This window comes from Phaseolus vulgaris, chromosome 8 (genome assembly GCF_000499845.2).
Source record: "Phaseolus vulgaris cultivar G19833 chromosome 8, P. vulgaris v2.0, whole genome shotgun sequence".
Taxonomy (NCBI): Eukaryota; Viridiplantae; Streptophyta; class Magnoliopsida; order Fabales; family Fabaceae; genus Phaseolus; species Phaseolus vulgaris.
Genome location: NC_023752.2, coordinates 6500191 through 6527629, shown reverse-complemented (window position 1 = coordinate 6527629; position 27439 = coordinate 6500191). Strand labels below are relative to the sequence as shown.

The 27439-nt window shown below is 32.3% G+C and overlaps 1 protein-coding gene across 15 annotated transcripts; it reads left to right on the top strand.

Annotated features, from left to right (window-relative positions):
• The first annotated feature begins 1843 nt into the window (after nucleotides 1-1843).
• LOC137826731 (uncharacterized) lies at nucleotides 1844-27439 on the top strand. 15 transcript variants are annotated; one of them, XM_068632851.1, is made up of 17 exons: nucleotides 1875-2100; nucleotides 2187-2257; nucleotides 2390-2497; nucleotides 2592-2661; nucleotides 2792-2873; nucleotides 7393-10423; nucleotides 10530-10763; nucleotides 10879-10936; nucleotides 11309-11589; nucleotides 11800-12612; nucleotides 13001-13747; nucleotides 13877-14704; nucleotides 16995-17738; nucleotides 17858-18686; nucleotides 19198-19262; nucleotides 19675-19794; nucleotides 27262-27439. In XM_068632851.1, exons 6-14 carry the CDS (start codon nucleotides 7412-7414, stop codon nucleotides 18206-18208), a joined length of 7068 nt encoding a protein of 2355 aa, XP_068488952.1. In that variant the 5' UTR covers nucleotides 1875-2100; nucleotides 2187-2257; nucleotides 2390-2497; nucleotides 2592-2661; nucleotides 2792-2873; nucleotides 7393-7411; the 3' UTR covers nucleotides 18209-18686; nucleotides 19198-19262; nucleotides 19675-19794; nucleotides 27262-27439. The 15 variants fall into 15 exon arrangements, with proteins under 15 accessions (XP_068488950.1, XP_068488949.1, XP_068488952.1 ...); XM_068632853.1 differs by lacking the exon at nucleotides 27262-27439 and having other exon boundaries at nucleotides 7408-10423; nucleotides 11465-11589; nucleotides 19675-19978; XM_068632850.1 differs by lacking the exon at nucleotides 27262-27439 and having other exon boundaries at nucleotides 7408-10423; nucleotides 19675-19978.

Here is a 27439-nt window from a genome sequence, read left to right as displayed (position 1 = left end):
CATAGGAAGTGAGCCCAAACCCAACACTGCCGTGATACGAGTCCGAGAACAAACCACAACAACAATATGAGATAAAGAAACACTTTGGGAAGATTCAAATTCAGTTCTACTTTTTCTTAGACTTTTATTTACATTAAAATCAAATTTATGTTCTCCATAACTATTTATTGTTCACCTGTTCTCTTTTAATTTTAATTAAATTTCAGATATAATTAAATTTTTTTATAAAAAATAAAAAAATAAATATAACTGAAGTATTTAAGAGATGTCTCGAAGCCTTGTATAAAAACTTTTATGGTATATTTCATAGCCAATACAATAGATCCTTGGCACCTTCAACGAGCTCAACGAGTGCCTCTTGCGTAGTACACAAACAAAATGAATATTTGCAACTTGGTTTCTTTCTTCAGCAGGGAAATCTTAAGATTGAAGGTGCTGTTTTGAAAGTCTAAGGAAGATAGCTGCATCCATTCCACAAGTGGAATCTACTTTCCCTGCTATGGTTTTTAACGCTTTTGGGTGGTGGATTCTATAGCTAATTTTTGTTCTATCCATAGTTTCTTATATAACACTTGTGGTTAGTTGCTAGTTCTATAGCTTGTAAGACTATGATGGAATTGGAATGTGAAGCTAGTGAAGCTAGAACCAGGCTAAAGCTACCATCTAAGCCCAAGAATTAATCACTAATTTTTTTAGGCTGATTTAAATGCATAATTCTGTTTTTTAATTCTCTAATGTAGCTAGCTTTTTTGGGTTCTGTTTTTATGCAGTTTATCTTTAAAAGTCATGTTTTGTTAGGGTGAATTGGGTTTTTAATATTTATGGATGTGTAAGCATGATGGTTGGTTGTAAAGTTTTTATAAGGATTGAAATACTTATCTCACTAATTTATTTTATTATTTACTGATAAAAAAACAAATATTTGCATAGACACCTACCACCCTATAGGTCTCTCCACTTTGTTCTAAGAATGAATGCTATTACTTTATGTTACAACTAGTTATTTTTAAATATTTTTAGATTTACAAGCTAACTTTTATAAATTTAAAATGAACACTTATTCTACATCAGATCTAGAGACAGCTAGCCCTTACATCCATTCTCCTTATCCTTACCAATCCTCATATTCATTCTCAAACTCTATCAGCACTCTCATACACTCACTCACCTTTTTGCCTCTTCTCATGCTTCAAACACCCAACTTCATCATCAAACCCTACACAACCAAACTTTTTTTTTATCACCAATAAATAAATAAAATTAAAAAGAATATTTCAGGGCTATTCCAACCCATATACAATAACCACAAGTAGACTTTCTATATCATCCACAAAAGAAACTCTCCTTTATGATTGGAGCAGAACAACCATAAAGTGAAAAAAATGAAAAAAAACATACCCAAAAATATAACCAACAAGTTACCTCAAAACAACATTCAATTTTACCCAACTCCTTCTATTCTACCTTCTCTTTCTTATTGAATTTAGTTTGCTGATAAGAAAAAAAAGAAGAAAACTCTTCCTTCACACATCACACCTGAAGATGCTATGAGCTCCAGTGCTTCTTAATTTACTAATTAAAGATGAATTGAATTATTGATGGTGTCATGAAGAACTGATCTCCACGCCCCAATCTACCTCCTGGAGGATTATTTACTAACACTAAAATTAATTTTTATACAATAATTTTTTCAGTGAATGATTATTTTATTTTACTTTTTAATTCATAAATGGGTGCAATCATTGTATATCATCAATAATTTTTTAGGGAATGATTATTTTATTTTATTTTTTACTTTTTAATTCATAAATGGGTGCAATCATTGCATATCATCAACTACTTTTATTATTTTAAACACCATACATCTCTAATCAACAACAACTCTAAAAACTTTACGGAGCTAAAATCCATGGTTCCTTGTAAAAAGTTTTATATCACAAGGAATCAGAGGGACTACAGAGAATTAGGCACAGATTCATCCTCCTTTATCTTCCATAGCAGAGCAACACTAACACTCTGACATGGTCTTAAAGCTTGCAACTAGATCTCCTTCAATCTCATCTTCTGGAGAAACTCATTCACCACAATCCAACACAATCTGTAAGTTCTTTTCACAGTATACTCAACATACAAACTTTCTCATATCTCTCTTCCTTCCTTTTTCATTATTTAACTTCAACTTACAGGCCTTTCCCAACTATTTTACCAACTCCACAACATCTTCTTTCTTCAGGGAACCCTATCAAATTCATACAAGGTAACATCAATCTAATATAAATCTTTACAGCTTATGTCTTATTTTTTATTTCCAGTTTATTTATATCACAACGAATCAGAGGGACTATAGAGAAGTAGACATACATTCATCCTCCTTTATCTTCCATAGCAGAGCAACACTAACACTCTCACATGGTCTTAAAGCTTGCAACTAAATCTCCTTCAATCTCATCTTCTGGAAAAACTCTTTTTGTTTGATCACCTCAATCCAACACAATCTGTAAGTTCTTCTCTCACAGTACACTCAACATACAAACTTTCTCTCTCTCTTCCTTCCTTTTTCATTATTTAACTTCAACTTTTCTTAATTACAGGCCTTTCTCAAGTATTTTACCAACTCCACAACATCTTCTTTATCCAGGAACCCTATCAAATTCATACAAGGTAACATCAATCTAATATAAATCTTTATAGCTTATTTCTTATTTTTTATTTCCAATTTATTTTAATCATTTTTATTATTTCCAAAAATATTACTCTTACCTGACATATTATGACTACACATATATACTAGGTTACATCTGGTTGGAATTGTTTGAGCTATTATAAGGTTAATGTTTCAAAGATGAAGCTTGTGTGAGAACCCAACCAGTCAGGTAAAATTTATGTTAATTTTTTTTCAATTTTTACTCCTGTTATGAATGTAAAGCTTTATTTGTTGTTTCTTTTTATGTCAATCCGAAAGGCTTCAATCCTTTTGCACAAAAATTCCACGTCCCTTCAAAATTTCAACTTAAGAATAACCTATATATTTAAAAACTTATCATTTTCTATTAATTTATTAATAGATTTTGTAAGTCTAAAGTTAATATGAATTTTAAAACAGAGTCATGACAATTTTATTTTAATTTACTTCTTATGCTTATTGATATATCTATTTATTGTTAAATATTAATATCTTCTTAAAGTCATGATTCATTATGCAAATCCTTTTAAATATAAAACGGTTTATTAGCCATGATATTTTGAGTCTCTTTTTCTTGTTTGGTTATTGTTAAAATCTAAATTGTTTTTTTTATCAGAAAAATAATAAATAAATGTAGAGTCACTGGTACATAAAAGTTATAAGAAGGCAGTTATTTTTATTTTAAAACCCTTGTTTTTTAGTCTCATTTGATATACACGTAGTCTTATGTCCAACAGAGAAGAAGACGACTATTTAGCCACATTTTTAAATGCATATTTATAAGGACGATTATGGTAAATAACCACATTCTTATTTAAAATTAAAAAAAAAACTTAAAACCCTAAACCCTACTTGGAGAAGGGACTACAAGGCGAAACAACACGTGTTGGTGAGCACTTTTGTGGGGCAGAAGTCAATGGTGAATGCGCTTGCGTTGGACGGTGATGGCGCAGGGTTGTTTTCCGGTAGTTGCGACGATGCAATATTTCGATGGGAGTGGGGGTGTGAGAAAAGGAGACGACAACAGTGACAAAACATATACGACACAACATAAACCCAAAAACAGCCAATGAAACAGTGGAGACCTTCGCCAATGCAAGAAAGAAACAAATAAAAGAAACGAAAAAAATATATAAACCAATGGTGAAGAAGAAGAAAAGCTCGAAACGAACTTACAATGTCACGAAGAAGACGATGAAGGCTTGCAGAAGACAAGAGGAAGCACAAGCAGAAACAGAAGAGAAAACGAAGCGCCAGAGAAGAAAGCAAGTATGAAAGAGTAAGTGGCGCGCTTCAGTGTTAGGGTAAAAATTGTTTAAAGAATGTGGCTATTAGGTAAAGTCACATTCTTAAACAAAGCACTTTGCTTTAAGAATGCGGATTAGGTAAAGCCGCATTCTTAAATAAAGTGCTTTATTTAAGAATGCAACTATTTGTAATAGCTGCATTATTAAATCAAGTTAATTTAAAAAATGTCACCGCATTTTGAATGACAATGTCTGACCGTAAAAATGCATTAAATAAATGGTCGTTGTTTTTATATTTTGTAGTAGTGAGTATTTTAAGGATGTTTTTTTTATAAAAAACTTTCATGTTAGGCATCACTATGCTACTTGACATCTCAACTAGGCTAATACCTCAAGTAACAACAATCATTTGCCATCACATGAAAAGAGTATTATTAAAAAAAAATACAAAAATATGGGGGACTAGACCAAAACCCATATGTTAACAAAAACGATACATAAGTAGACTATACATATTAATAAAGAATTCTAAGAACAGACTAGATGGAAGCCTATTATACCAATGAAAGGATTCTTTATGAATAAATCCTAAATTATCCAACTTATCAGCACACGCATTCCCTTCACGAAAAATATGAGTAACCCTAAACCTGATTTTTCTACAGTAATTAAGACAAGTATTCCATCGATTACGAAACATCCAATGAACATTTGTCCTAGTAGTAAACGCAACACAAACCAAGGAAAAATCATATTCCAGCCAAACATTAGTAAGTCCCAACTTTTGAGCTTCCTCCAAAGCATATATAACTCCATAAAATTTAGCAACCAAAGCAGTTTGAACGTCAAGAAACGCAGAGAAAGGTCCAATAAACTCCCCCATACTCCCACGGAAAATACCTCGACAAGTGGCAAGACCTCGATAACCCCTAGTAGCCCCATCGGTGTTAATGTTAACCTAGTCTGGTGAAGGAAACTCCCATCTAACAGGAAGAAGAGTATTAATACCCAAAAAAATTAATCACACTAAAATCCATCATATCATTCTTCATTGAAGCTTTAAACGACTTTCCCACTAGACAAGTTAAATCTTTAATAACTGAAATAGCTCTAGAAACCTCAATCTTATCTTGAAAACGAGCATAATTCCTCATACACCATAACATCCAAATAGAAAAAGTTATCACAACAAGCTTAATCAATTTATCCAAAGGACTACCATCACTCTTAATAAAAGAAAAAAGATCATCCTTATTAGAGAAAAGAGAAGTAGGAAAAATATGTCGAACCCAACTCCAAATATACAAAGCATTAGGGCATTCAAAAAAAAAATGATATGACTTATCTAGAATCCAATTAAGAACATCATGATTTGCCCTAACCATGATATGACTAAAAAGATGAGGCATCTGCTCTAAACACAACAAAATATTCCAATCCCAACCTGTCCAAAACTGAGAAACTGTATCTGGAATGCTAATACCATCAAATAACCCTGCAATATGTGCTAAAGGAGTAGTAGAACACCATTTATCATTCCAGAAATTAATAAAAGAACCTGTACCAAGAAGTATATTAAAGTATAGTAGAATAAAACTGCTTAATTCCAGGCCAAAGACACGAGGATCTATAAACAATTTTAAACTTGTATTTTGATTTAAGAACCATGACTTTCAAGAGCAAAGACCAAGACCTGTTGCTATAAGTAAAGTTCCAAGCAAGCTTAAAAATATAAGCATTATTTTCATGGTGAAGGTTAATAATCTTCAAACCTCCATTCTCAAGGGGAGAACAAATCGTAGCCCAATTAACAGTAACTATGCCTTTCTTCAAAATATATTCAGTCCATATAAAATTTCAACACCACTGCTCAACTTGCTTAAGTAGAGAAACAAGCGATTTATACAAATTAAAACTATATGCTAGAATTCCCGTAATCACCGTATTGACCAATTGAATCTGACCCATCATGCTAAGAGATTTACCTTTCCAAGATGCTAACTTCAATTTGACTTTATCCGCCAAAGGTTGCAGAAAACGACTCTTTGGAGCACCATCAAAGATACGCACTCCTAAATAATTGAAAGGCAAACAACCATGGCTAAGTTGTATATGATTGAGAAGAACAAAACTTGGGAGCTTGTTGACATACCTCGAGATAGAAAGGTACATCAAATGGATATCTTGCTTTGTTTTATTCCTCAACACCAATTGTAGAGCAAATGAAGAGAATTCATTTAGCAATCACTAAAAGGGAAAAGGAGAAGGCTTAAAGAAACCTATCCATCTTGTCAACACTGTGGAAAGAATCCACCATTCAAATGTTGGAGAAGACCTGATGTCAAATGTTCCAAATGCAACCAACATGGACATGAAGTAGTGATATGCAAAAACAAAAATCAGGTGAAAGAGGTAGATGCTCAAGTTGTTCACTACAAGAAAAACGCGAATTATATACGGATTATTACATACGGATCAAAATCCGTATGTAAATTTTGGCACCAAAATATAAATTTTGCAATTAATGGGATTTGAAATCAGTTTCCTTCAAATAACGCAAAGAAAATTTAACCACTACACCAAGCAAATTCTTTAGTTTTATTATGATTTTTTATTATATTTATTATTATTAACAATATTAATATTAATAATATGAATATAATATTAATAATATGAATATAATATTAATAATATGAATATAATATTAATAATATGAATATAATATTAATAATATGAATATAATATTAATATGTATAAATTATGTTAATAATAATAAGTTTAATAAAAATGATAATATGACTAAAGAACTTCTCTGGTCTAGTAGTTAGCGCTTATCTGGTCACTGGAAAAAGTCTTGGCTGCTGCACTTTCCTTGCAATATTAATTGGGGGCTTGGGTTGGCTGGTTGAGAGTGACTGTACCAACCGCATGACACACAGACAAGAAATTTTTTTTTTCCAGTTAAGAGTATATTGTAAGAAAGATAATGATATCTTGCTCTGCGTTATTTTACCTAATATATTTTTCTCCTTCAGTATTTTATTCCCTTATTTAATTTTCTACCTTTTATTCCTAAACACCAACAAAGATAAAAAAAATAAAGCTACCGCTCTCAACAAAAGAGGGACCACAAATTAAAGAAAAAGAAAAAGAAAATCCTATTTGGAGATGGAATAGGATAAAAAAAAGAGAGGAATTGTAAGGGTTGGGACGTTGCCTCCTTTGGGCGGTGGCACACGACCGACTGCTGGAGTGTGTTAAATTCCGCCTTCCATGTAATGCTTTATAAATTATTATAATATCTATAATCATTTTTTGGTTTCTATGTTTCTTTATATGAACTTTTTAGTGTGTCATCAAAATTCGTTCTGCTTACTGGATGTTTTTTATCAATTTCCTTTTATGATTTGAAATTTTGCAATTGTAATACTTATGAAAAAATTAAAAAAATCAAGACGAAAGTGTTCATTTGTGAAGGGATATGGACACAGTTGTCTCTACAACAATTGAGAGTACAGTGAAAACTGTAGGACGCGTGGTCAAACGACAAGTGGGCTACTTTTTCAATTACAAAGACAAATTTAAAGAGTTGAAATCTTACATTCAGAAGTTGGAACATAATAGGGAGAGGCTACAACATCAAGTTGATGATGCACTAAGGAATGCAGATGAAATTGAAAATGACGTTCAAGGTTGCTTAAAGCTGATGGATGAGAAGATAAAAGAATACAAAAGCTATATTCACAATGAATATCATGCAAAGACAATTTGCTCACTTGGTTTCTTTCCAAATAACTTCCAACTGAGGTATCAACTAGGCAGAGAAGCTACAAAGAAGGTAGAGGAAATCATACGAGATGAACTTTGGAAGAAAGGATTTGACAATGTTTCGTATCAAAAAGGCCCATCCATTGATGCTACTTTTTCAAACATGGGCTATGAGAGCTTTCCGTCTAGAAATACAAATATGGAGATGATTTTGAAAGCACTGGAAGACTCTACTGTTGATATGATTGGAGTTCATGGGCCTGGTGGTGTTGGTAAGACCGCTTTAGTGAAAGAAGTTGCTAAGATAGTTCAAGAAAAGAAGTTGTTCAAGACCGTGGTTATAGCAAATATTAGCAGAAATCCTGATTTCAAAAAAATTCAAGGACAAATTGCTGACATGCTAGGAATGAGATTAGAAGGGGAAAGTGAGATTGCAAGAGTAGATCGTATTAGAAAGAGGTTAAAGAACGAAAAGGAGAACGCCCTTATTATCCTTGATGATCTATGGGATGGATTGGACTTGAATAAACTTGGGATTCCATGTAATGATGATGAAAGCCAACGAGGGGTCAGTAACATATCTGATTTTGGAAACAACGATGACATATCTAATTTTGCTTACAATAAGACAAAGAAAAAAGAGTTGTCCAAAGTTGATTTGAATAGCATGAAAAAGGAAAAGTTATTCAGGCGTTACAAAGGAGGCAAAGTTCTTCTAACATCTAGATATAAACAAGTACTATGTAATCAAATGGATGTGCAACAGAGCTCAACTTTTTCAGTGGGAGTCCTTGATAAAAAAGAGGCAGAGACTTTGCTTAAGAAAGTCGCTGATGTAAAAACTTCTGAGTTTGATGAGAATGCTATTGAAATTGCAAAATGGAGTGCTGGATTTCCCATAGCATTAGTTTCCATAGGAAGGACACTAAAGCATAAAAGCTTATCCGCATGGGAGGATGTTTGTCAACAAATTAAAAGACAAAGTTTTACAGAAGAATGGGGATTTACTGACTTCTCTATCAAGTTGAGCTACGATCATCTAAAAAATGAGCAGCTAAAGTGTATTTTCTTACATTGTGCAAGAATGGGACATGATGCTTTGATTATGGACTTGGTCAAATTTTGCATTGGTTTGAATTTGCTGCAAGGAGTCCACACAATTACAGATGCGAGGAAAAGAGTGAAGGAGGTTATACATGAGCTAGAAGAATCGAGTTTGTTAGTGAGGAGTTATTCTGATGACCGCTTCACCATGCATGACATTGTGCGAGATGTTGCTATTTCAATATCATCTAAAGAAAAACATGTGTTTTTTATGAAAAATTCCATTCTTGATGAGTGGCCTCACGAAGATGACTTTGAAAGGTACACTGCCATTTTTTTACACTATTGTGACATCAATGATGAGCTTCCTGAGAGTATACATTGTCCTAGACTTGAAGTCTTACATATTGACAATAAAAGTGAATCTTTCGAAATACCAGATGACTTTTTTAAATCTATGGTTCGACTTAGAGTGTTGGTATTGACTGGTGTTAATCTATCTTGCTTACCTTCATCAATTAAATGCCTAAAAAAACTAAGAATACTTTGTTTGGAGAGATGCACTCTAGGAAATAACCTATCAATCATCGGTGAGTTAAAGAATCTACGAATCCTTACTCTTTCTGGGTCTAAATATGAAAGTTTGCCTCTTGAATTTGGGCAATTGAATAAGCTTCAGCTTTTGGACATAAGCAATTGTTCAAAACTAAGAGAAATAAGGTCCAATATCATACCAAGGATGAACACTTTAGAGGAACTTTATATCAGAGACAATCTGATTCTATGGGAGGCTGAGGAAAATATCAATAGTGGAAATGCTAGAATGTCTGAGTTGAGGAACTTGAATCAGTTGCAAAATCTAGACATACACATTCAGAGTTCTGGCCATTTTCCACGAAACTTGTTTTTCGACAATTTGAAAAGTTACAAGATTGTCATTGGTGAATTCAACTTGCTTAACTTGAATAAAGTTGGAGAATTCAAAGTCCCTGACAAGTATGAGGAGGTGAAATTTTTGGCATTGAACCTAGAAGAAGGTATTGATATTCATTCAGAAAAATGGGTTAAAATGTTGTTAAAAAATGTTGAATGTTTACTGTTGGGGGAACTCAACGATGTTCAAGATATTTTCTATGAATTAAATGTTGAGGGATTTCCAAATTTGAAGCATTTATCCATTGTAAACAATTTTGGCATTAAGTATATTATCAACCCTGCGGAGCGGTTTTACCCTTTACTCACTTTTCCCAAATTGGAGTCCATATGGCTTTACAAACTGCATAATTTGGAGATAATATGTGACAATCGGCTTGTAGAGGCATCTTTTCGTAGTTTAAAAGTGATCAAGATTAAAGCATGTGTTAAATTGGGAAACCTTTTCCCATTTTCCATGGTTCGACTCCTCACTGTGCTTGAAACAATTGAAGTCTGTGATTGTGATTCTTTGAAGGAGATAGTTTCAGATGAAAGACAAACTCATGATGACAAGATTGAGTTTCCCCAGTTACGAGTTTTAACGTTAAAGTGTTTACCAACATTTACTTGTTTATATACCATTGATAAGATGTCTGATAGTGCACAATCGTTGCAAGACCGAGTACAGCAACACAGGAACAAAGATATTTTCACTGACATCGAGAACGGGGTCATTAATTCTTGCCTTCCACTCTTCAATGAAAAGGTATGTAATAACCTTATCATAATTACGTCTGTAATGTTTTATTTGTATGTTGTTATTCCTTTAAAAGAAATAAAATAATATATTGTGAGTTTTTGTGTTCTTACAGGTTTCAATTCCCAAATTAGAATGGTTGGAGTTATCCTCAATCAACATCCAGAAGATATGGAGTGACCAATATGACCATTGTTTTCAAAATTTGCTCACGTTGAACGTGACAGATTGTGGTAATTTAAAGTATTTACTATCACTCTCCATGGCTGGAAGTTTGGTGAATCTTCAAAGCCTTTTTCTAAGTGAATGTGAAATGATGGAGGATATATTTCCTTCAGAAAATGAAGAGGTGTGTGGATTAATTTAATATTGATTTTGATTAATATTATCATTTGTTGTTTACTTGTATAAATTGTTTAGGTCTTTTAATTGCGCACCTATCAATCGTTTTTTGTTTGTAACAGTATATTGATGTTTTTCCAAAGTTGAAGAAAATAGAGATCATTTGCATGGAGAACCTCGGTACCATTTGGAATTCCCATATTGGTTTACATTCCTTTCGTAGTTTGGACTCTTTGATAATAACAGAGTGTCATAAACTTGTTACGATTTTTCCTTGTTATATGGGGCAAAGATTTCATAACCTTCAAAGCTTGACAGTTACAAATTGCAACTTGGTGGAAAACATATTTGATTTTACAAATATTCCACATTCTTATGATATAATTGAAACAAACTTGGATAATATATTTCTAGAAATGCTTCCAAATTTGATACACGTATGGAAGGATAACACCTGTGAAATACTTAAATATAATAATTTGCGAAGCATAAGTGTTGATGAGAGTAAAAATTTAAAATATCTCTTTCCACTTTCTATTTCAATTGACCTAGAAAAATTGGAAGTCCTTAAGATAAGGGACTGTGGGGCAATGAAAGAGATTGTTGCTTGGGACAAACATGCAAGTGAAGATGCTATCAACTTTAAGTTCCCTCATTTAAACACTCTATCATTGATAGACTTAAATGATTTGAGGAGTTTCTACTCAGGAGCTCACACTTTAGAGTGGCCAGCATTAAAGGAATTGGATATAGTCGATTGTATCATGTTGGAAGGGTTGACTTCAAAAATCATAAATTCAACAGTGCAACCAATTGTTTTAGCTACAGAAAAGGTACACAAAGTTTGTTTAGATCCAAGTCACAAAAGTTACTTTTTAGAGCTTTTCTATAGGAAATATGGAACATGCCTTGTTTAGATGAAAAGCATGAATTAGCAGTGCCTGACAAGAATGTAAGGTTATGTATTTTATTTCTTGTAGCAAAATAATACATTATGGTTCAAACGTATACTTTGATACTGATAAGTTTATTTATTTATTTAGGTGTTGTACAACTTGGAAAATATGTCATTTAGCTTGAACGAAGCAGAGTGGTTGCAGAAATACATTGCTAATGTTCACAAAATGCACAAACTAGAAGAACTTACCTTGTTTGGATTGAATAATAGTGAAATTCTCTTTTGGTTTCTTCATAGACTTCCAAATTTGAAAATTTTAAGTTTGAAACTTTGTCACTTGGAAAGGATTTGGGGTTTTGAAAATCTTATTTCACGTGAAAAAATAGGTGTTGTTATGCAACTTGAAGAGTTTAGGTTAAATTGCATGTGGGCTCTTGAAGAGATTGGCTTTGAGCATGACGTGCTTCTTCAAAGGGTAAAATGCTTAATCATTCTACAATGTAAAAAATTGAGAAATCTAGCGTCGTCCTCAGTGTCTTTTAGTTACTTAAGATATTTAGAAGTGGGGAACTGCATGATGAGGAATTTAATGACAACCTCAACTGCTAAAACCTTGGTTCAACTCAAAACGATGAAAGTAAGTTCATGTCCAATGATTGTGGAAATCGTTGCAGAAAATGTTGAGGAAAAAGTAGAAGAGATTGAGTTTAAAGTATTAGAATCATTAGAATTGGTGTCTCTACAAAATCTCAAGTGTTTCTCGAATGTGGAGAAGTGTGACTTAAAATTCCCACTACTGGAAAAATTAGTAGTGAGTGAATGCCCTCAAATGACAAAATTATCTGAAGTCCAAAGTGCTCCAAACCTAGAGAAAGTACATGTTGCAGCCGAAGAAAAAGACAAGTGGTATTGGGAAGGTGATTTGAATGCAACCCTGCAGAAACATTTCACAGATCAGGTATGTATTAAAATATTTATTATTAATTTCATTCAATTGGTTTGTAACTGATAATTATATCACTATGAAAAGAAGCATATATAATATGAAGCATGCAAGTATGTCATTTTCTACAGATTTCAGTAGATTTATTTCCTAGTTTGATAGCTCTAGGTTTCTTGTTTGCATAATCAAGTATGGTTGGTATCCAAATTTCTAGAATAATTTCACTATACAAGCTGTGATCTTTATCGTACTCTCTGAATAATGATAAAATAATCATCACTCTTCTAAGGTATATATACCACAAGGATTTCATTAAATAAATGTACTCAAAGTATAAAGACTTTTTATATCGTCATTCAATCATTGATTGTCATTTACTCCTGACATTTTCTTCTTTTCCAAGGTTTCTTTTGAATATTCAAAGTATGCAAGACTTATTGATTATCCTGAGACGAAAGGTGTTCGGCACGACAAACCTGTTTTCCCAGATAATTTTTTTAACTGTTTAGAGAAATTGGAATTCGATGCAGCATGTAAAAGAGATGTTTTGATTCCCTCTCATGTCCTTCTTCACTTGAAGAACTTAAAAGAATTGAATGTGCATAGTTCGAATGCAGTGAAGGTAATATTTGACATTGATGAGATTGAGATCAAGATGAAGAGAATATTCTTTCGTTTGGAAAAACTTACTTTAAAAAACTTGCAAAATTTGAAATGTGTATGGAAGGAAAACCTCGAAGGAACTGTCAGCTTTCCCAATTTGCAAGAAGTGGTTGTTCATGGTTGTGGAAGCTTGGTAACATTGTTTTCTGTATCCCTAGCCAGAAATCTTGAGAAGCTTAAAACACTTGAAATACAAGAGTGTGATAAATTGGTAGAAATAGTTGAAAAAGAAGATGCAATGGAAACGGGGATGACAGTATTTGTGTTTCCTTGTTTGTACCATCTAACTTTTTCGAGTATGCCACTCTTGAGTTGCTTTTATCCTGGAAAACATCATCTGGAATGTCCCTTGTTATATTCGCTACATGTGCAATATTGTCCTAAGTTAAAGCTATTCACATCAAACTTTGACGATGGTGAGAATCAAGGAGTTATAGAGGCTCCAATTAGCCCACTACAGCAACCTTTGTTCTCTGTTGAAATATTGGTAACGAAGCATTAACATTTTTACATTTTTGTGCTTTCTCTTCTTTTCATCATATATTTTCCTTCTATAACTTCTATCTAATATCAACTATGCATTTTTCTTTTGAATTTGTTTGGCCTCAATTGTTAGTCTTCTCCGAAACTGAAGAAGTTGGTACTCAATGAGAAAATTATTATGTTGTTGAGCGATGCACGTTTGCCACAAGACCTTCTTTACAAGTTAAATCATCTTTCTTTGTGCTTTGGGGATGATAACAATGAGAAAGATACTTTGCCTTTTGATTTCTTTCACAAGGTACCCAATTTAGAAGAACTTGTTGTAGAAAACTGCTTTGGTCTGAAGGAGATATTTCCCTCTCAAAAGCTTCAAGTTCATGACACAGTACTTGTGAGATTGAAAGAATTATTCTTGCTTCAGCTAAATGAGTTAGATTGGGTAGGTTTAGAGCACCCATGGGTACAACCATACTCCGAAAAGCTTGAATTATTATATCTCAGCAACTGTCCTCAAGTAGAAAAAATAGTTTATTTTGCAGTGTCTTTCATCAATCTTAAACAGTTGTATGTGAAGCTCTGTGAAAAGATGGAGTATTTATTCACATTTACAACACTCAAAAGTTTGGTGAAACTTGAGAGCCTAGTTGTGGAGGAGTGTGAATCAATAAAAGAAATTGCAAAAAATGAAGATGAAGATGATTGTGATGAGATAGTATTCGGACAACTTACATTGATTGAGCTAAATTGCTTACCAAGTTTAGTGAGCTTTTATTCAGGGAATGCCACTTTGCGATGCTCGTCTTTGGTAGCAGTGAAGGTAACTGAATGCCCTAATATGGAAACTTTCTCTCAAGGAGTCATAAAAGCTCCAACTTTATTGGGGATTCAAACATCAGAGGATATTGATGTAACATTCAACGACGATCTCAACACAACGATTCGGAGGTTGTTTCACCAAAAGGTAACACTTCATTCCCCAAATTCAATTATTATGTTTTAATATCTAACTAATTTTAATGATGTGACCTTGTCTATGCCAAAACCTCACACTTTTTGCAACAATAACTAATTTATTATTGTATACAGAGTTTTCTACAATAATGTCATATCTTACTACAAAATATTTATAATATTATTTTCAACAGTATATTAAAAATATTAAATAAAAGCAAAATATATTCTTCTTTCCTGAAGATGAATATTACATTAGTTATTACCTTTCATTTTTTTTGTCATAAAATATTAATTTCTTACTAATTCTGAAATTATGGACATTATTACTTAGTTTGTATTTTATAATGAAAGAAAACATAAATATTCAAACTAATCTTAGCCCAACAGTTAATAAATTCAATCAAAAAAATTAGACAAGCATTAATTAATAAAAATGATAAAACAAGAAATTAGTTTCTTTAATAGCAAAATGGTCCCCTCCATTCCTATTTGCAAAGAATGTTGCTAAACCCAAAAGATAACCTTTTGGACACATTCTTTCTTACTTCTATTGTTACTCAAATGTCATTTTCCTAGATAAAAAAGAAAGGTTTTAAAATTGATAAAAGCAAAGAAAGAAAAAATAATGTTATGATTTAGGTTCATATTATTTTTATAATGACATCTACCATACATAACTAAACGACCCAGGCCAATAAAATAAATAAATATATACATTTAGTGTTATGATTTAGGTAATCTTGATTGGAATTATGTATACTCCAATAAGATTGATTCCCGAATCAAAGTTGAAAAAGGATATTCTATGTTATGTTGTAGTAATACCTATACAATAAATCTAGAATTTCTTATTTACATCAGTTGTCTGAATTTTTTTAAAAGATAACTACGCTCTCAGCCAGTATATATAGAAGATTCCGATTAAAAGATATGAATATAAAACTAGAAAAGGTTGCAAGAAACGTTGATTGAATACAAGAGAAGAGAAGGAGTGAATTGATTTTAAAATATTTTCCAAAAGATCTAAGGTGTAATGTTTCTACAAAATCAACCAAATTAGAATATTGAAAGACCTTGGCCTGAAAATCAACCATGTTCCTGTGCATTTTGGCCTGAAAGACCTTGGCAAGCTTCATTACTTTCTTAGTGTAGAAACCTCGTGTACAGTTGATGGTTCTCTTCATCTTTCAAAAAATAAATATATAAAAGATCTTTTACATAAATCAGGCATGACTTTCAAATCTTAGCCTACACCCATGGTTTCTTCTACTCGCCTATCTTGGGATGACACTACAACTTTTGACAATGTTTCACTATTTCGCTCTGTCGTCGGCCCCCTTTAGTATCTTCTTATCACACGTCCTGAACTCTCATACAATGTCAATAAGGTCTACCAATTTATGCACCATCCACAACAACATCATTGGAAAGTGAATTCTCCGCTACCTCGTAGGCTCTCAGACTCATGGTCTATTATAAATATTAATTAAATAATATTTTCAAAAAACTAAAAATCATGATAAAGGAAAGATAATATTATCATGTATTTAATGTCAAATATATATATTTTATTTTTTTAAATATCAAATATTAAGAAAAAAATTATAAATATATAAATATCAAATGAGAGTATCAAATAACAATTATAGATGTTAAACAATTATAGAAAAGAGTTAACATAATCAAATGTATAACCTAAAAATAAATTTAATATAAACTTTTTAGGTGATTTAATAAATTAAAAATATTTTAGTAATTTAAAATTGAAACGGACACGAGGACGAAGATGTAATCAGACTGAGTATGATGATGAGTATACACATGTTCTTCGTCATTTTCATAACCATGTTAAAAGGTAAGAGGACAAGGATAGACATAGACATAAGTATACCTGTTATCGGATGTTATAGAAATTAAATAAAAAGTTCATACTAATTGAATATGGAAATGAAATGAAAACAAACTTTTACTTCAAAGTTAAACCCCCACAAGTCCACTTAATATCCCTAATTTCATTACGCTAAAACCATTAACCATCTTTCATTTTTTCATTGTTATTTTGTTCTTTTTTATATCTGGAATGGTTACCACACATTATAAAAAGTAAACAATAAACTAATAATTTAACTAGAAAATAAAAAAGAAAAGTGAAATTTAATATAAGATCATTTTAGATTTCACAACTAATTATGCAAATATATAGTTTTCAACAATCAAAGATAATTCCAAGTGATTTCAATTAAATACGAAGCATATGCTTGTCAATTAACCTGTCGTTGTGTTTCTATGACTCTTAGGATTTTTTCAACTATTCAAAGCGTAGGATTCTTGACTATTATCTTGAGATGACTAAAGTTCAACACAAAAAACCTGCTATTTCAGACAACTTTTTTGGCAGTTTCAAGAAATTGGAATTTGATGCAGCATTTAATAGACCTCTTTTAATTCCCTCTCATGTACTTCCTTACTTGAAGAACTTAGAAGAATTGAATGTGCATAGTTCTGATGCAATACAAGTAATATTTGACATAGATGAGAGTGAAGTCAAGATGAAGGGAATAGTTTATTGTTTGAAAAAGCTTACTTTAAAAAAATTGTCAAATTTGAAATGTGTATGGAAAGAATACTCCAGAGGAATTGTCAGCTTTCCCAATTTGCAAGAAGTGGTTGTTAAAGATTGTGGAAGCCTAGTAACATTGTTCTCTTCATTCCTTGCAAAAAATCTTGAGAAGCTTGAGACACTTCGAATGAAAAGGTGTGAGAAATTGATAGAAATAGTTGGAAAGGAAGATGGAATGGAACATGGAACGACATTAATGTTTGAATTACCTGTTTTGTCCCTTCTATGTCTTGAAAACATGCCACTGTTGAGTTGCTTTTACCCTAAAAAGCATCATCTGGAATGTCCCTCGTTAAAAGTCTTATTTGTGATATGTTGTCCTAATTTGAAGTTGTTCTCATCAGACTTTGATGATAGTCAAAAAAGAGTTATAGAGGCTTCAATTAGTCCGATACAACAACCTTTGTTGTCGGTTGAAAAGGTAACGAAGCATCAGAACTTTACCTTTTTACACTTTCTCTTCTTTTCATTATTATTTTCCTCTTATAGTATCTAACTAGCACACATTACCTTTCGAACTTATTTGACTTCAAATTCTAGGTTTCTCCCAAACTCGTGGCATTAGCATTCAATGAGGAAAACATTAAGCTTATGAGCTATGCACATTTGCCACAAGACCTTCTTTGTAAACTAAAATTTCTTGTAGTTTACTTTGAGGATAACAATGAGAAAGGTACTTTGCCTTTTGATTTCTTTCACAAGGTACCCAATTTAGAACTTCTTTTTGTACACCAATGCTTTGGTTTGAAGGAGATATTTCCCTCTCAAAAGCTTCAAGTTCATGACACAATATTTGTGAGATTGAAACAATTATACTTGCAACAGCTAAATGAGTTAGAGTGGATTGGTTTAGAGCATCCATGGGTACAACCATACTGTGAAAAAACTTGAAATATTAAAGCTCTACAAGTGCCCTCAGGTAGAAAAATTAGCTACGTCTGCAATGTCTTTCATTAATCTTCAAAAGTTATCTGTGGAGAAGTGTGAAAGGATGGAGTATTTATTCACATTTGCAACACTCAAAAGTTTGGTGAAACTCAGGACCTTAAGTATAAAGAAGTGTGAATCAATCAAAGAAATTGTAAAAAATGAAAATGAAGATGGTTGTGATGAAATGGTATTTGGACGACTAAGATCAATTAAGCTGAATTGCTTACCAAGGCTAGTAAGGTTTTATTCAGGAAATGCTACTTTGCATTGCTCGTATTTGAAAACGGTAATAGTAGCCAAATGCCCTAAAATGGAAACTTTCTCTGAAGGAATCATAAAAGTGCCAATGTTTTTAGGAATTAAAACATCAAAGGATTCTTCTGATTTAACCTTCCACGGGAATCTCAACGCAACAATCCGGCAGTTGTTTCAAAAACAGGTAGGAATTGAGCATCCCAATTGAATAGTTTTTTTTTTTTTTTTGTCCTTTTTTTTTATTACAATGATGTCATATATTGTATAAAATACTTTTTAATAAGGTTTTCAATATTATATTAAAAAATTTAAATGAAGTAAAATATATTCTTTCTTATTTGAGGCATGAATATCGCATTATTACAATCTCCTTTTTCTTCTCTAACCCCAAATAAAATAGAATATATTGTATTATTTAGCAATATATAGGTTTTGTTTCATGGATGATTTATGTTGAACTTGGAAGACATTAGGCATCGAATACCCATAAGCTCAGATCTCCGTCTATAGCTATTTTCCATAGTGAAGCCTAATTTCTTGGTGACGCTCAAATATAAGCCAAATATTTTATTTGAGTTGCATAATAAAAAGATATAGTCCACTGAATCTTTTATATATATATATATATATATATATATTTTTTTTTTTTTTTTTATTTATTTTTGCTATCAACTCACTTTCTCTCATATATTCAGGTAATCCATCAGTCATAAAAACAGTAATGAGTATCTCAAGTTCTTCTTCTTCCTGAAGGCGTCTGGTAAGTGCAAGATATGTGTTCCTACATGGCATGCATACTATACTTTTTACTTTCCTTTTAGGATATAAATATTACCAGTGTTTGATAATTTCTTTTTTGTATATTTATATAAAACACTCCAAATTGAAGTTAAAATTGGTGATTAAATAAAACAGAATAAAAACCATTAGCTGCATAGAACTGACAATACTCAGAAGCCTTGATGATGCTTACAAGATACCCTTTCATAATAAGGGACTGCATAAAACAACATGTCACATGAGAAGGGTTGAGTATAATTGTCGTTATGTCATGGCATGTCCTTGTATTGGCTTACTTTATTTTAAACAAATTAGTTAAACTTGAAGATATATATATATATATATATATATATATATATATATATATATAACTGTGCCTTTATTTCTTTTAGGGTAACTGGAATTTCTGCATTGGAATAAGAAGTGGAGGGAAAATGATGGTAACTACAAGTATTATGAACAAAAGTTTATGTCTCTGTTTTTTCTTCTTGAGTGATTCAAATATGAATAACGTGGACCTACACGGCCATCTGGTGTGTGCAATGAAGTTAGATATGTTCTGTGTGTATGTAAGTGAGTTGCTGAAGTTAAATACTCTGAAGATTGAACTTCGTAACAATATCATCTCTGCCACCCCTCCTTTTCGGAAAAGTGTGTTTGATTTGAGACTTCAATCAATTTTGTGTTCATCCATTATTTACTTCTTTTTGCGAGCCTTATTAATTATTTTTGTATCAACAAGAATATTACAGCTTGTATAGTTTACCTATAGGCTTCATGAATTCACACAACATACTTAACTTCTCATTACACAGCCACCAAACCAACGCAACCGCATAAGCCACCATTATTTCATTTGTTATTTTCTATGTGACTACGAGATACTAGCTCAAATATTCTTCACAATTTTGCACCATTTCTTTTCTTTTTCGAAAGGAAGACAATAATATTTTTAAGATACTTTCTCATTCTAGTTACTTTCTTAAATGATTGGAACATCATACCACTATTTCACCAAACCTTAATGTTTTAGAAGTAAAGTTCTTAATGTTAGGAATGAGAAAATGGAACGAGCTCCACACGTCAGCCCACCTTTATTTAAGTGGGATTGGTTCACTTTTTGAACTTTGGTAATCCGTATTGGTTTGGCTCGTATAATCTGTTAACCCAGGCCACAAACGAGGCAGGATAGGACAAGACGGGCTGATCCTTTTTATTTTTTACACTTTTAAAAAGGGATATCATGTTCTTTTAAATAAAAGTTGGTAGTGATTAATGTTTTATATAGAACTTTATTTAATTCATTGAAGTATGGTTGATATTTATTTTGTTAGGTACTAGATCTTATTTCATTAGAATATTAAAATTTATTTTAAGTTTATTGTTCTTTCTTATATTTTTATAATCCAAAAAGTTATATCAATTATTATAATAAGTAAATAAATCTAAAATTAAAAAATTAAAAAGTAACGGTTACTTAAGAATGTTTTTTTTCTTAACATTTTCTTTCAAACTTTACTTTAATATTGTGTATGAAAGTGACTTAAATCATAAACCATAGTTTGAAATTAAATCAAATTTCTCTTAATTCCTTTTGCTCCTTGACGCATAAAATATGACAATTTTGTAGAAAAAATTTACATCTCTACAAGTAGTTTCTCTTGGATCCTTTTTGAATAATTGACTAATTATGGCTGTGGTCATACTTCCCTCTTTTAGAAAATAATTTTATTGTTCCCTACATCTTCGTCCTTTTTCATTTTATAGTTTCTACATTATCATCTTCAATCTCAAACCTTTTTTCCATTAATCTTTGTTATAGACCCACAGTAACATCAAACATTTCTTTTCAATTCTTCGGTTGTAGCTAAGTGATGTTTCAAACGATAAATCTCCTCGTGGTATGGTTTTTAAACAAAATTTGCATTGAATTTTTCTTAGATCTTCATCAATACATATTCCATGCTTCCAAGCAAAGTTTAGCATTTTCCCACTTTTTTTTATAGGGAACGTTGTGAGGAGGGTCTGTCATTGTCAACACCAGAAGCCATTATTATGATTTGTGCAATAATAGAACTACAAAAGGAGACATAAGCAACACAAAATTGTTTGCAGAAAATACACGACATCCATCAGATGACCTCCATCATATGCACCAACTAGATAAGAAATATCCCTTTCCTACAAATGCTTCCGCTGTAAGAAACAAGAAACGGGATAATCAGAGATAGAACAACAATTAAGCCTTGCATCACTAGTTGAGGTCAGCTATATAGATTAAATAATGTTGCAATGTTCTATTGTAATTCATGTAACAAAACAACTTCACTTCTAATAATTATGAACTTCAAAATATTACCTACTAGGAGACGTTCTGGATCTAACCCGTGATTGTGAGAGGCATTTGCTCGGGCTGAATGAATGAATGACCTACAATGTGTAGGATTTTAAAACAAATGCTACCAATTTTGCTTTACCATATAGAAGGTAATAGAATATAACCTTTCTCTCCACTCAAAATGAATATAACTCGAATCTAAATAATCATAAATTGTGTTAAATGCAGACAAAATGCATGGAAGAGCGAGGATACTTTAGAATTTTATATTGGTGTTATGATTGGGAAAATGTAAAATGGCCAGGAGTTGGGGCAAAGATATTGAGAAAAAACAATCACTAAAATCTGATGCATTCAAAAAGGAACTTTGAAAGCAATTAAAATGATAGTTTTTGCAATCTTGTCAAATGAGGTGACAGTAAAAGACAACTAGTGTTACTACCTGATAAGCAGTTTTTGCTGCTCGTTTTATTGTCAATTCCAACTGCATCAATGCATCTTTAACAAGCATGCCACGAACCAGAGCAACAACTAAGTTGACCTTCTCTGGACTCTAAAATACCATAGAATACAGGGTATGTAAAAAGTGTAATCAGTCAGATATGAACCAGACCCTTAAACAATCAATTTAGTTTACACATCAAACCAAGGTATTCCAATAGCTTAAAAATATGTTAAAATTGTACGCAAAAATTGATAGAGAAGTTTCTTTAAAAAAAACTATGCAAGGGCACCACATAAATGAAATAAAGCATTATAACTTTTTAATACTCATATTATAGCTATGCTGAATATACTTGTGATGATACACTGATACTTGTTTATATTGTCAAATCAATGGGTTTTTTTAGGCTGCATCAGTGCTTACTAGAAAGCCAAACGCACAAATGTGTGGGAACATTGAAGGTTAAAATTGGAGAGATAAAAAATATAGTAGATACAGTCAAAGAAAGATTGGTAAGTAGAACTAGGATGGGGAACTATGAAACTGGGGGGCAAGATGGAATAGAATTATTTGAATGTTATATAGAGACACGTTCAACATTAATATTTTTATTTATCTAACAGATTAGGATCATTTGAACACTCATGGGGGAAAATGTCCATAGATTTAGCTCCTCTAAAGTGAGAGGAATGCAATTCAGCACTAACAAAAGCTGATTAAAATATTGAAAGTTGAGATTGTAATTAATTTCAGAATTTGTTACTGTTGTAATCACTCCTGACTTGTCTAAGTTACAACCTCATTGGAGATTGCCTAAATTGTAACCTCAAAGGAGATATGACTAAAGTAGAGTATACACTCGGGTGCAAAACCTTCATTTATAAGTGATTTTTATGAGCTTTGAGTTAAACTTATATTCAAAAATTAGAAATTAGACATGTACTTGATTTTGATTTTGTCATAACACTCAACTGTTGATTGTTCAATCAACAGTTATAACTACACTTTATTGGCTTGGTTTTGCTACCTAAATGATGATGGCTTAGTCTCACATTGTTTAGTGATATGACTAAAGTACAGTACACAAGTGGAGTGGGTCCAAACCTTGATTTACAAGCCACGTTAGAGTTATACTCAAAGTTTAGGAGTTACACATGCACTTGATTTTGTCAAAACACTCCACTGTTGATTGTTCAATCAACATTATAAGTGTACTTTATTAGCTTGGTTGTAGAAGTACAAGCATTGTTTAAAAGTATGCCATTTGGGTTTACATATTCACCTCTTTTTCATCATTATTATGCCATATATATATAGCATTTCTGAAATGATATCAAAGATGTAAAGATTTTAGCGTTTCTGTTTTATACTGGATTGGGCTGAGCCTTTGTCCTTCTTAGCTCACGTGTATATATATATATTAGTTAGCTCAGTTTGTAAGATAAGAAAGAGTGACACAAGCATGCACGTGTAAAATGGCCATGTAGAATAAAACAGTTAGAGCAATATACTCGGTCTCTCTCTTCTTCTCTTTTCTACACTGTTCATCATCTTCTTCCTTCACTCGCACATTTCAGACAGCCATGAAACATATGCAGAACGTCAAAAAAAGATGGTGCAATTCTTGCGTTTGGCAGTGGCAGTTGCACTTGGAAAGATGAAACTAGTCCAGTCCAACAGAGCACAGCAAATTCTTTTACTTTCTCCACTCTCGAAATGGTTTTAAAGGAAAAAAACAGTTTCCATAATAGCATGCAGTTGAATTAGTTTAATTCATAAAATAAAATTTATTTCTTTTTTAAAAGTATTTTTTGGCTTGTCAATAGCACCTCGTGGAGTGGTGCAATCACAGAACATTATTGTAGAGCGGCTAGTGCTACAATTGAATAGTGAAATTTCTAAATGCATTCATCACATGCATTATACTGAATGAATAAAGTAGGATCTGTTTCACTATTTAAGTAATTAAAAGACTTTTCCTTCGATGTTGCCATGTCTGGTATATTAAATGTTACAAGTTTTCATATTGTACTTTTCAGCAATTAAAATTGGAATCATTTCATTCAAAATTCGTTCAATATATACTTGTTCAGGCATACCAAACATGCTCTTAATGAAGGAAAACCAACTGCTGCATATAAGAAAACCAAAAGCAAACAATCATGAACAGTGATATGCATCCAAAACCTGCTTTATTCCCTTTAATATTGCTTGAACTTTTTCTGGCTTACTAACAGCTTTCTGCTTCTGATCTTCACCTATTGAACTACCCAAAGATGAAACTGGGACTAAAGGTGACAAAAATGGTGTTTCCTCAGATGAATTTGCCAGCAATGGAGTAGTGCTTGAAATTCCCTGAAACGAAAATAATCAAGTAATAAAATAAAAAAGATGAAGTTAAGAAGAGGGTATGATCAGAGTAGCAAAGCAACAACAATCATAGAGAGACATAAAATTATGAAATTTGTAACACTAGCTCAGTAACCCCCGAGGTTTTAGTTTGATGAGTTGGAAAATATTAAATATGAACAAACCTGTTTATTAAAATCTCCCAACATAATTGAGTATGATCACAAAGTCTTAGAAAGTGTTTGCACAATTTAGCGAGCAGCAACAAGAATTGGTGTGAAGGTGATTTTGTTTTGATGTAAAAAAGAAATTCATAAAGAAAAAAAGTGATATACAAATATAGGAGGATAAGATATCCTGACAAGACAACTAATTAAAGAAAAAATTACAAAGAACCAACAAAACAGAAATTAAGACTAACAGCATACAACCCACTTAAAAGACCATGTATCTAGTACAAAAGAGAAGCCAAAAAAAACTTATTCTTTTGCAAAACATTTGGGTGGCCAACCTCAAAAACATTATTCTTTCCGAAATTCTTTTATTACAACTTTGTCCACCATCGCGGCTGCTATTTGGCTGCAGACTCCTGTGCCTCTAGAAGGGTCGAGGATCACATTCTCTGAACTGTAATAGTTGAAAGACTAACATATTCTAGGAGAGATTGTATGTCTTGAGTTTTGCTATGATTCAGATTACCAAAAGTTAAATTCCTTGATTATATAACCATCATGAAGAAAACAAAAAAGATAGAGTGATTCTGTTAAGAGGGAATATCATAGAGGCATGGAAAGACTTCAATGACAGAGAAGCCAACCCAAATATCTTGCCCAAATGTTTTGGGAAAGAATAAGGTTTTTGTGTCTCGTGGTTGCAGACTCCTGTACTAACTTACCCAAAACCATGAACTTTTCACTTGATCATAGTCAATACGATATCACGTCAATGACAAATTATCTCAAAGGCTATTCTATTAGGTAAAGGCTAGTGAACAATTTCATATCTAACCTTTCCCAACTTAACAAATAGTCCTCTATCCACCCATACCAGACCAGAGCAATTCTAGTATAATTTATTCTAAAGTCAAACCCAGCAGGAAAGATGTTAGCATCTTTTCTGTTCTTCCTTTTGTCTTTTTTATGGCATCTTTTCTGTTATTTTCTTTTTCTCTCTCTGTAACAAGTTTTCTTTTCTGTTCATTCCTCCTATTTCTAAGATTTTCTCTTACGTTGCCCAGCAGCAAGAGCAACTAATGAGTAATACTTTTGTTGTTCTTATTACCAAAAACAATGTTGTAACTCTTCTTCTCCCTCTCTTCACTGCACTCACTATGCACGGTCAGGACATACTGAGAATATTTGCCACTGGAAACATGGTTTCCCCTCCACTAATGACAACAAAGGGACGTGTATTTCCTTCACTAAGACCAATAAGATCAGAACTGATTGTGGGAGAACGGGAAATGTTGTAGAAGTTTATTACCACAAACAGTTTTCCTCCAGAACAAAAGTCTTATAACGCAAAGAATCTCATGTGAACAACACTGTGGCTGGTTATATTGGGGCCACTGAATCTGATCAACAGAAAACTTCACAGACTCAGGATTTTCATTTCACTCCTCAGCAGTATCAAGCCTTGATGTCGTTAATACAATAGTCCACTCAAGGCGACTCAGCTCCTTCCCACATTAACCAAATTGGTTCAATTACTTCTCCCTCCACAGAACCTTCTTCTTCCTCAAATACTAGTTCTGCCTTCAATCCTATTCATTCACATTACATCACTTCTTGGATCCTTGACCCTGATGCTACTCACCATGTGTCCTCTTCACTTTCTAATTTTCTTACATATACACTTATTAATCCCATTGATGTGAAATTTCCCACAGGTCAACATGTTCATGCCACTCATTCTATAACTGTCAAATTTAATGACTCATTTTACTGAAGTGATGTTTTTTATATATTCCTATTTCACTTTCAATTTAATTTCGATATCTAAATTGGTTACCTCTCTTGATTGTCAACTTATTTTCTGCTCAAATTCTTGTGTTATGCAGGATATGAAAACCAAAGAGAAGATTGGTACAATTGATTGATGTGAATGATAACCTTTACACCATGACTACTGCTCTTGTCCGCCCCTCTTCCCTGTGATCTGTCATGTTCATCCATAATGTCATGTTCAGCCTATCGATTTGTGGGATTATCGCATGGGTCACTTGTCATATGATAGATTAAAAACTATGCAGCAACATTATCGTATTTCCAGTGACCAACATTTTACATGAAATACCTGTTTGCTAAACAGAAGAAACTTCCATTCAGTTTAAGTGATTCTTATACATCTCATCCTTTTGATTTAATTTAAATGAAAGTAAAATATATTCTTTCTTATTTGAGGCATGAATATCGCCTTATTACATTCTCCTTTTTCTTCTCTAACCCCAAATAAATTAGAATATATTGTATTATTTAGCAATAGGTTTTGTTTCATGGATCATTATGTTGAACTTGGAAGACATTAGGCGTCGGATACCCATAAGCTCAGATCTCCGTCTACAGCTATTTCCACAGTGAAGCCTAATTTCCTGCACCCAAATATATAACAATAATATAAACTAATTTAAAAATATTTTTTTTTAGTTTTTAAAATAGTATCTAATTATTTTGATCTTTAAAAATTAGTTTTTATTTTATAATTTTTTTTTTAGTGTTAAGTACCTGGTATTTCTGCATTGGAAGAAGAGGTGGAGGTAAAAATGATGGTAACTATATTGTGTAAAGTATTATGAACAAAAGTTTAAGTCTCTGTTTTTTCTTCTTAAGTGATTCAAATATGAATAAGGTGAACCTACAGGGCCATCTGTTGTGTGCGATGAAGTTAGATATATTGTGTATGTATGTAAGTGAGTTGCTGAAGTTAAATACTCTGAAGATTGAACTTCGTAACAATATCATCTCTGCCACCCCTCCTTTTAAAAAAAGTGTGTTTGATTTGAGACTTCAATCAATTTTGTGTCATT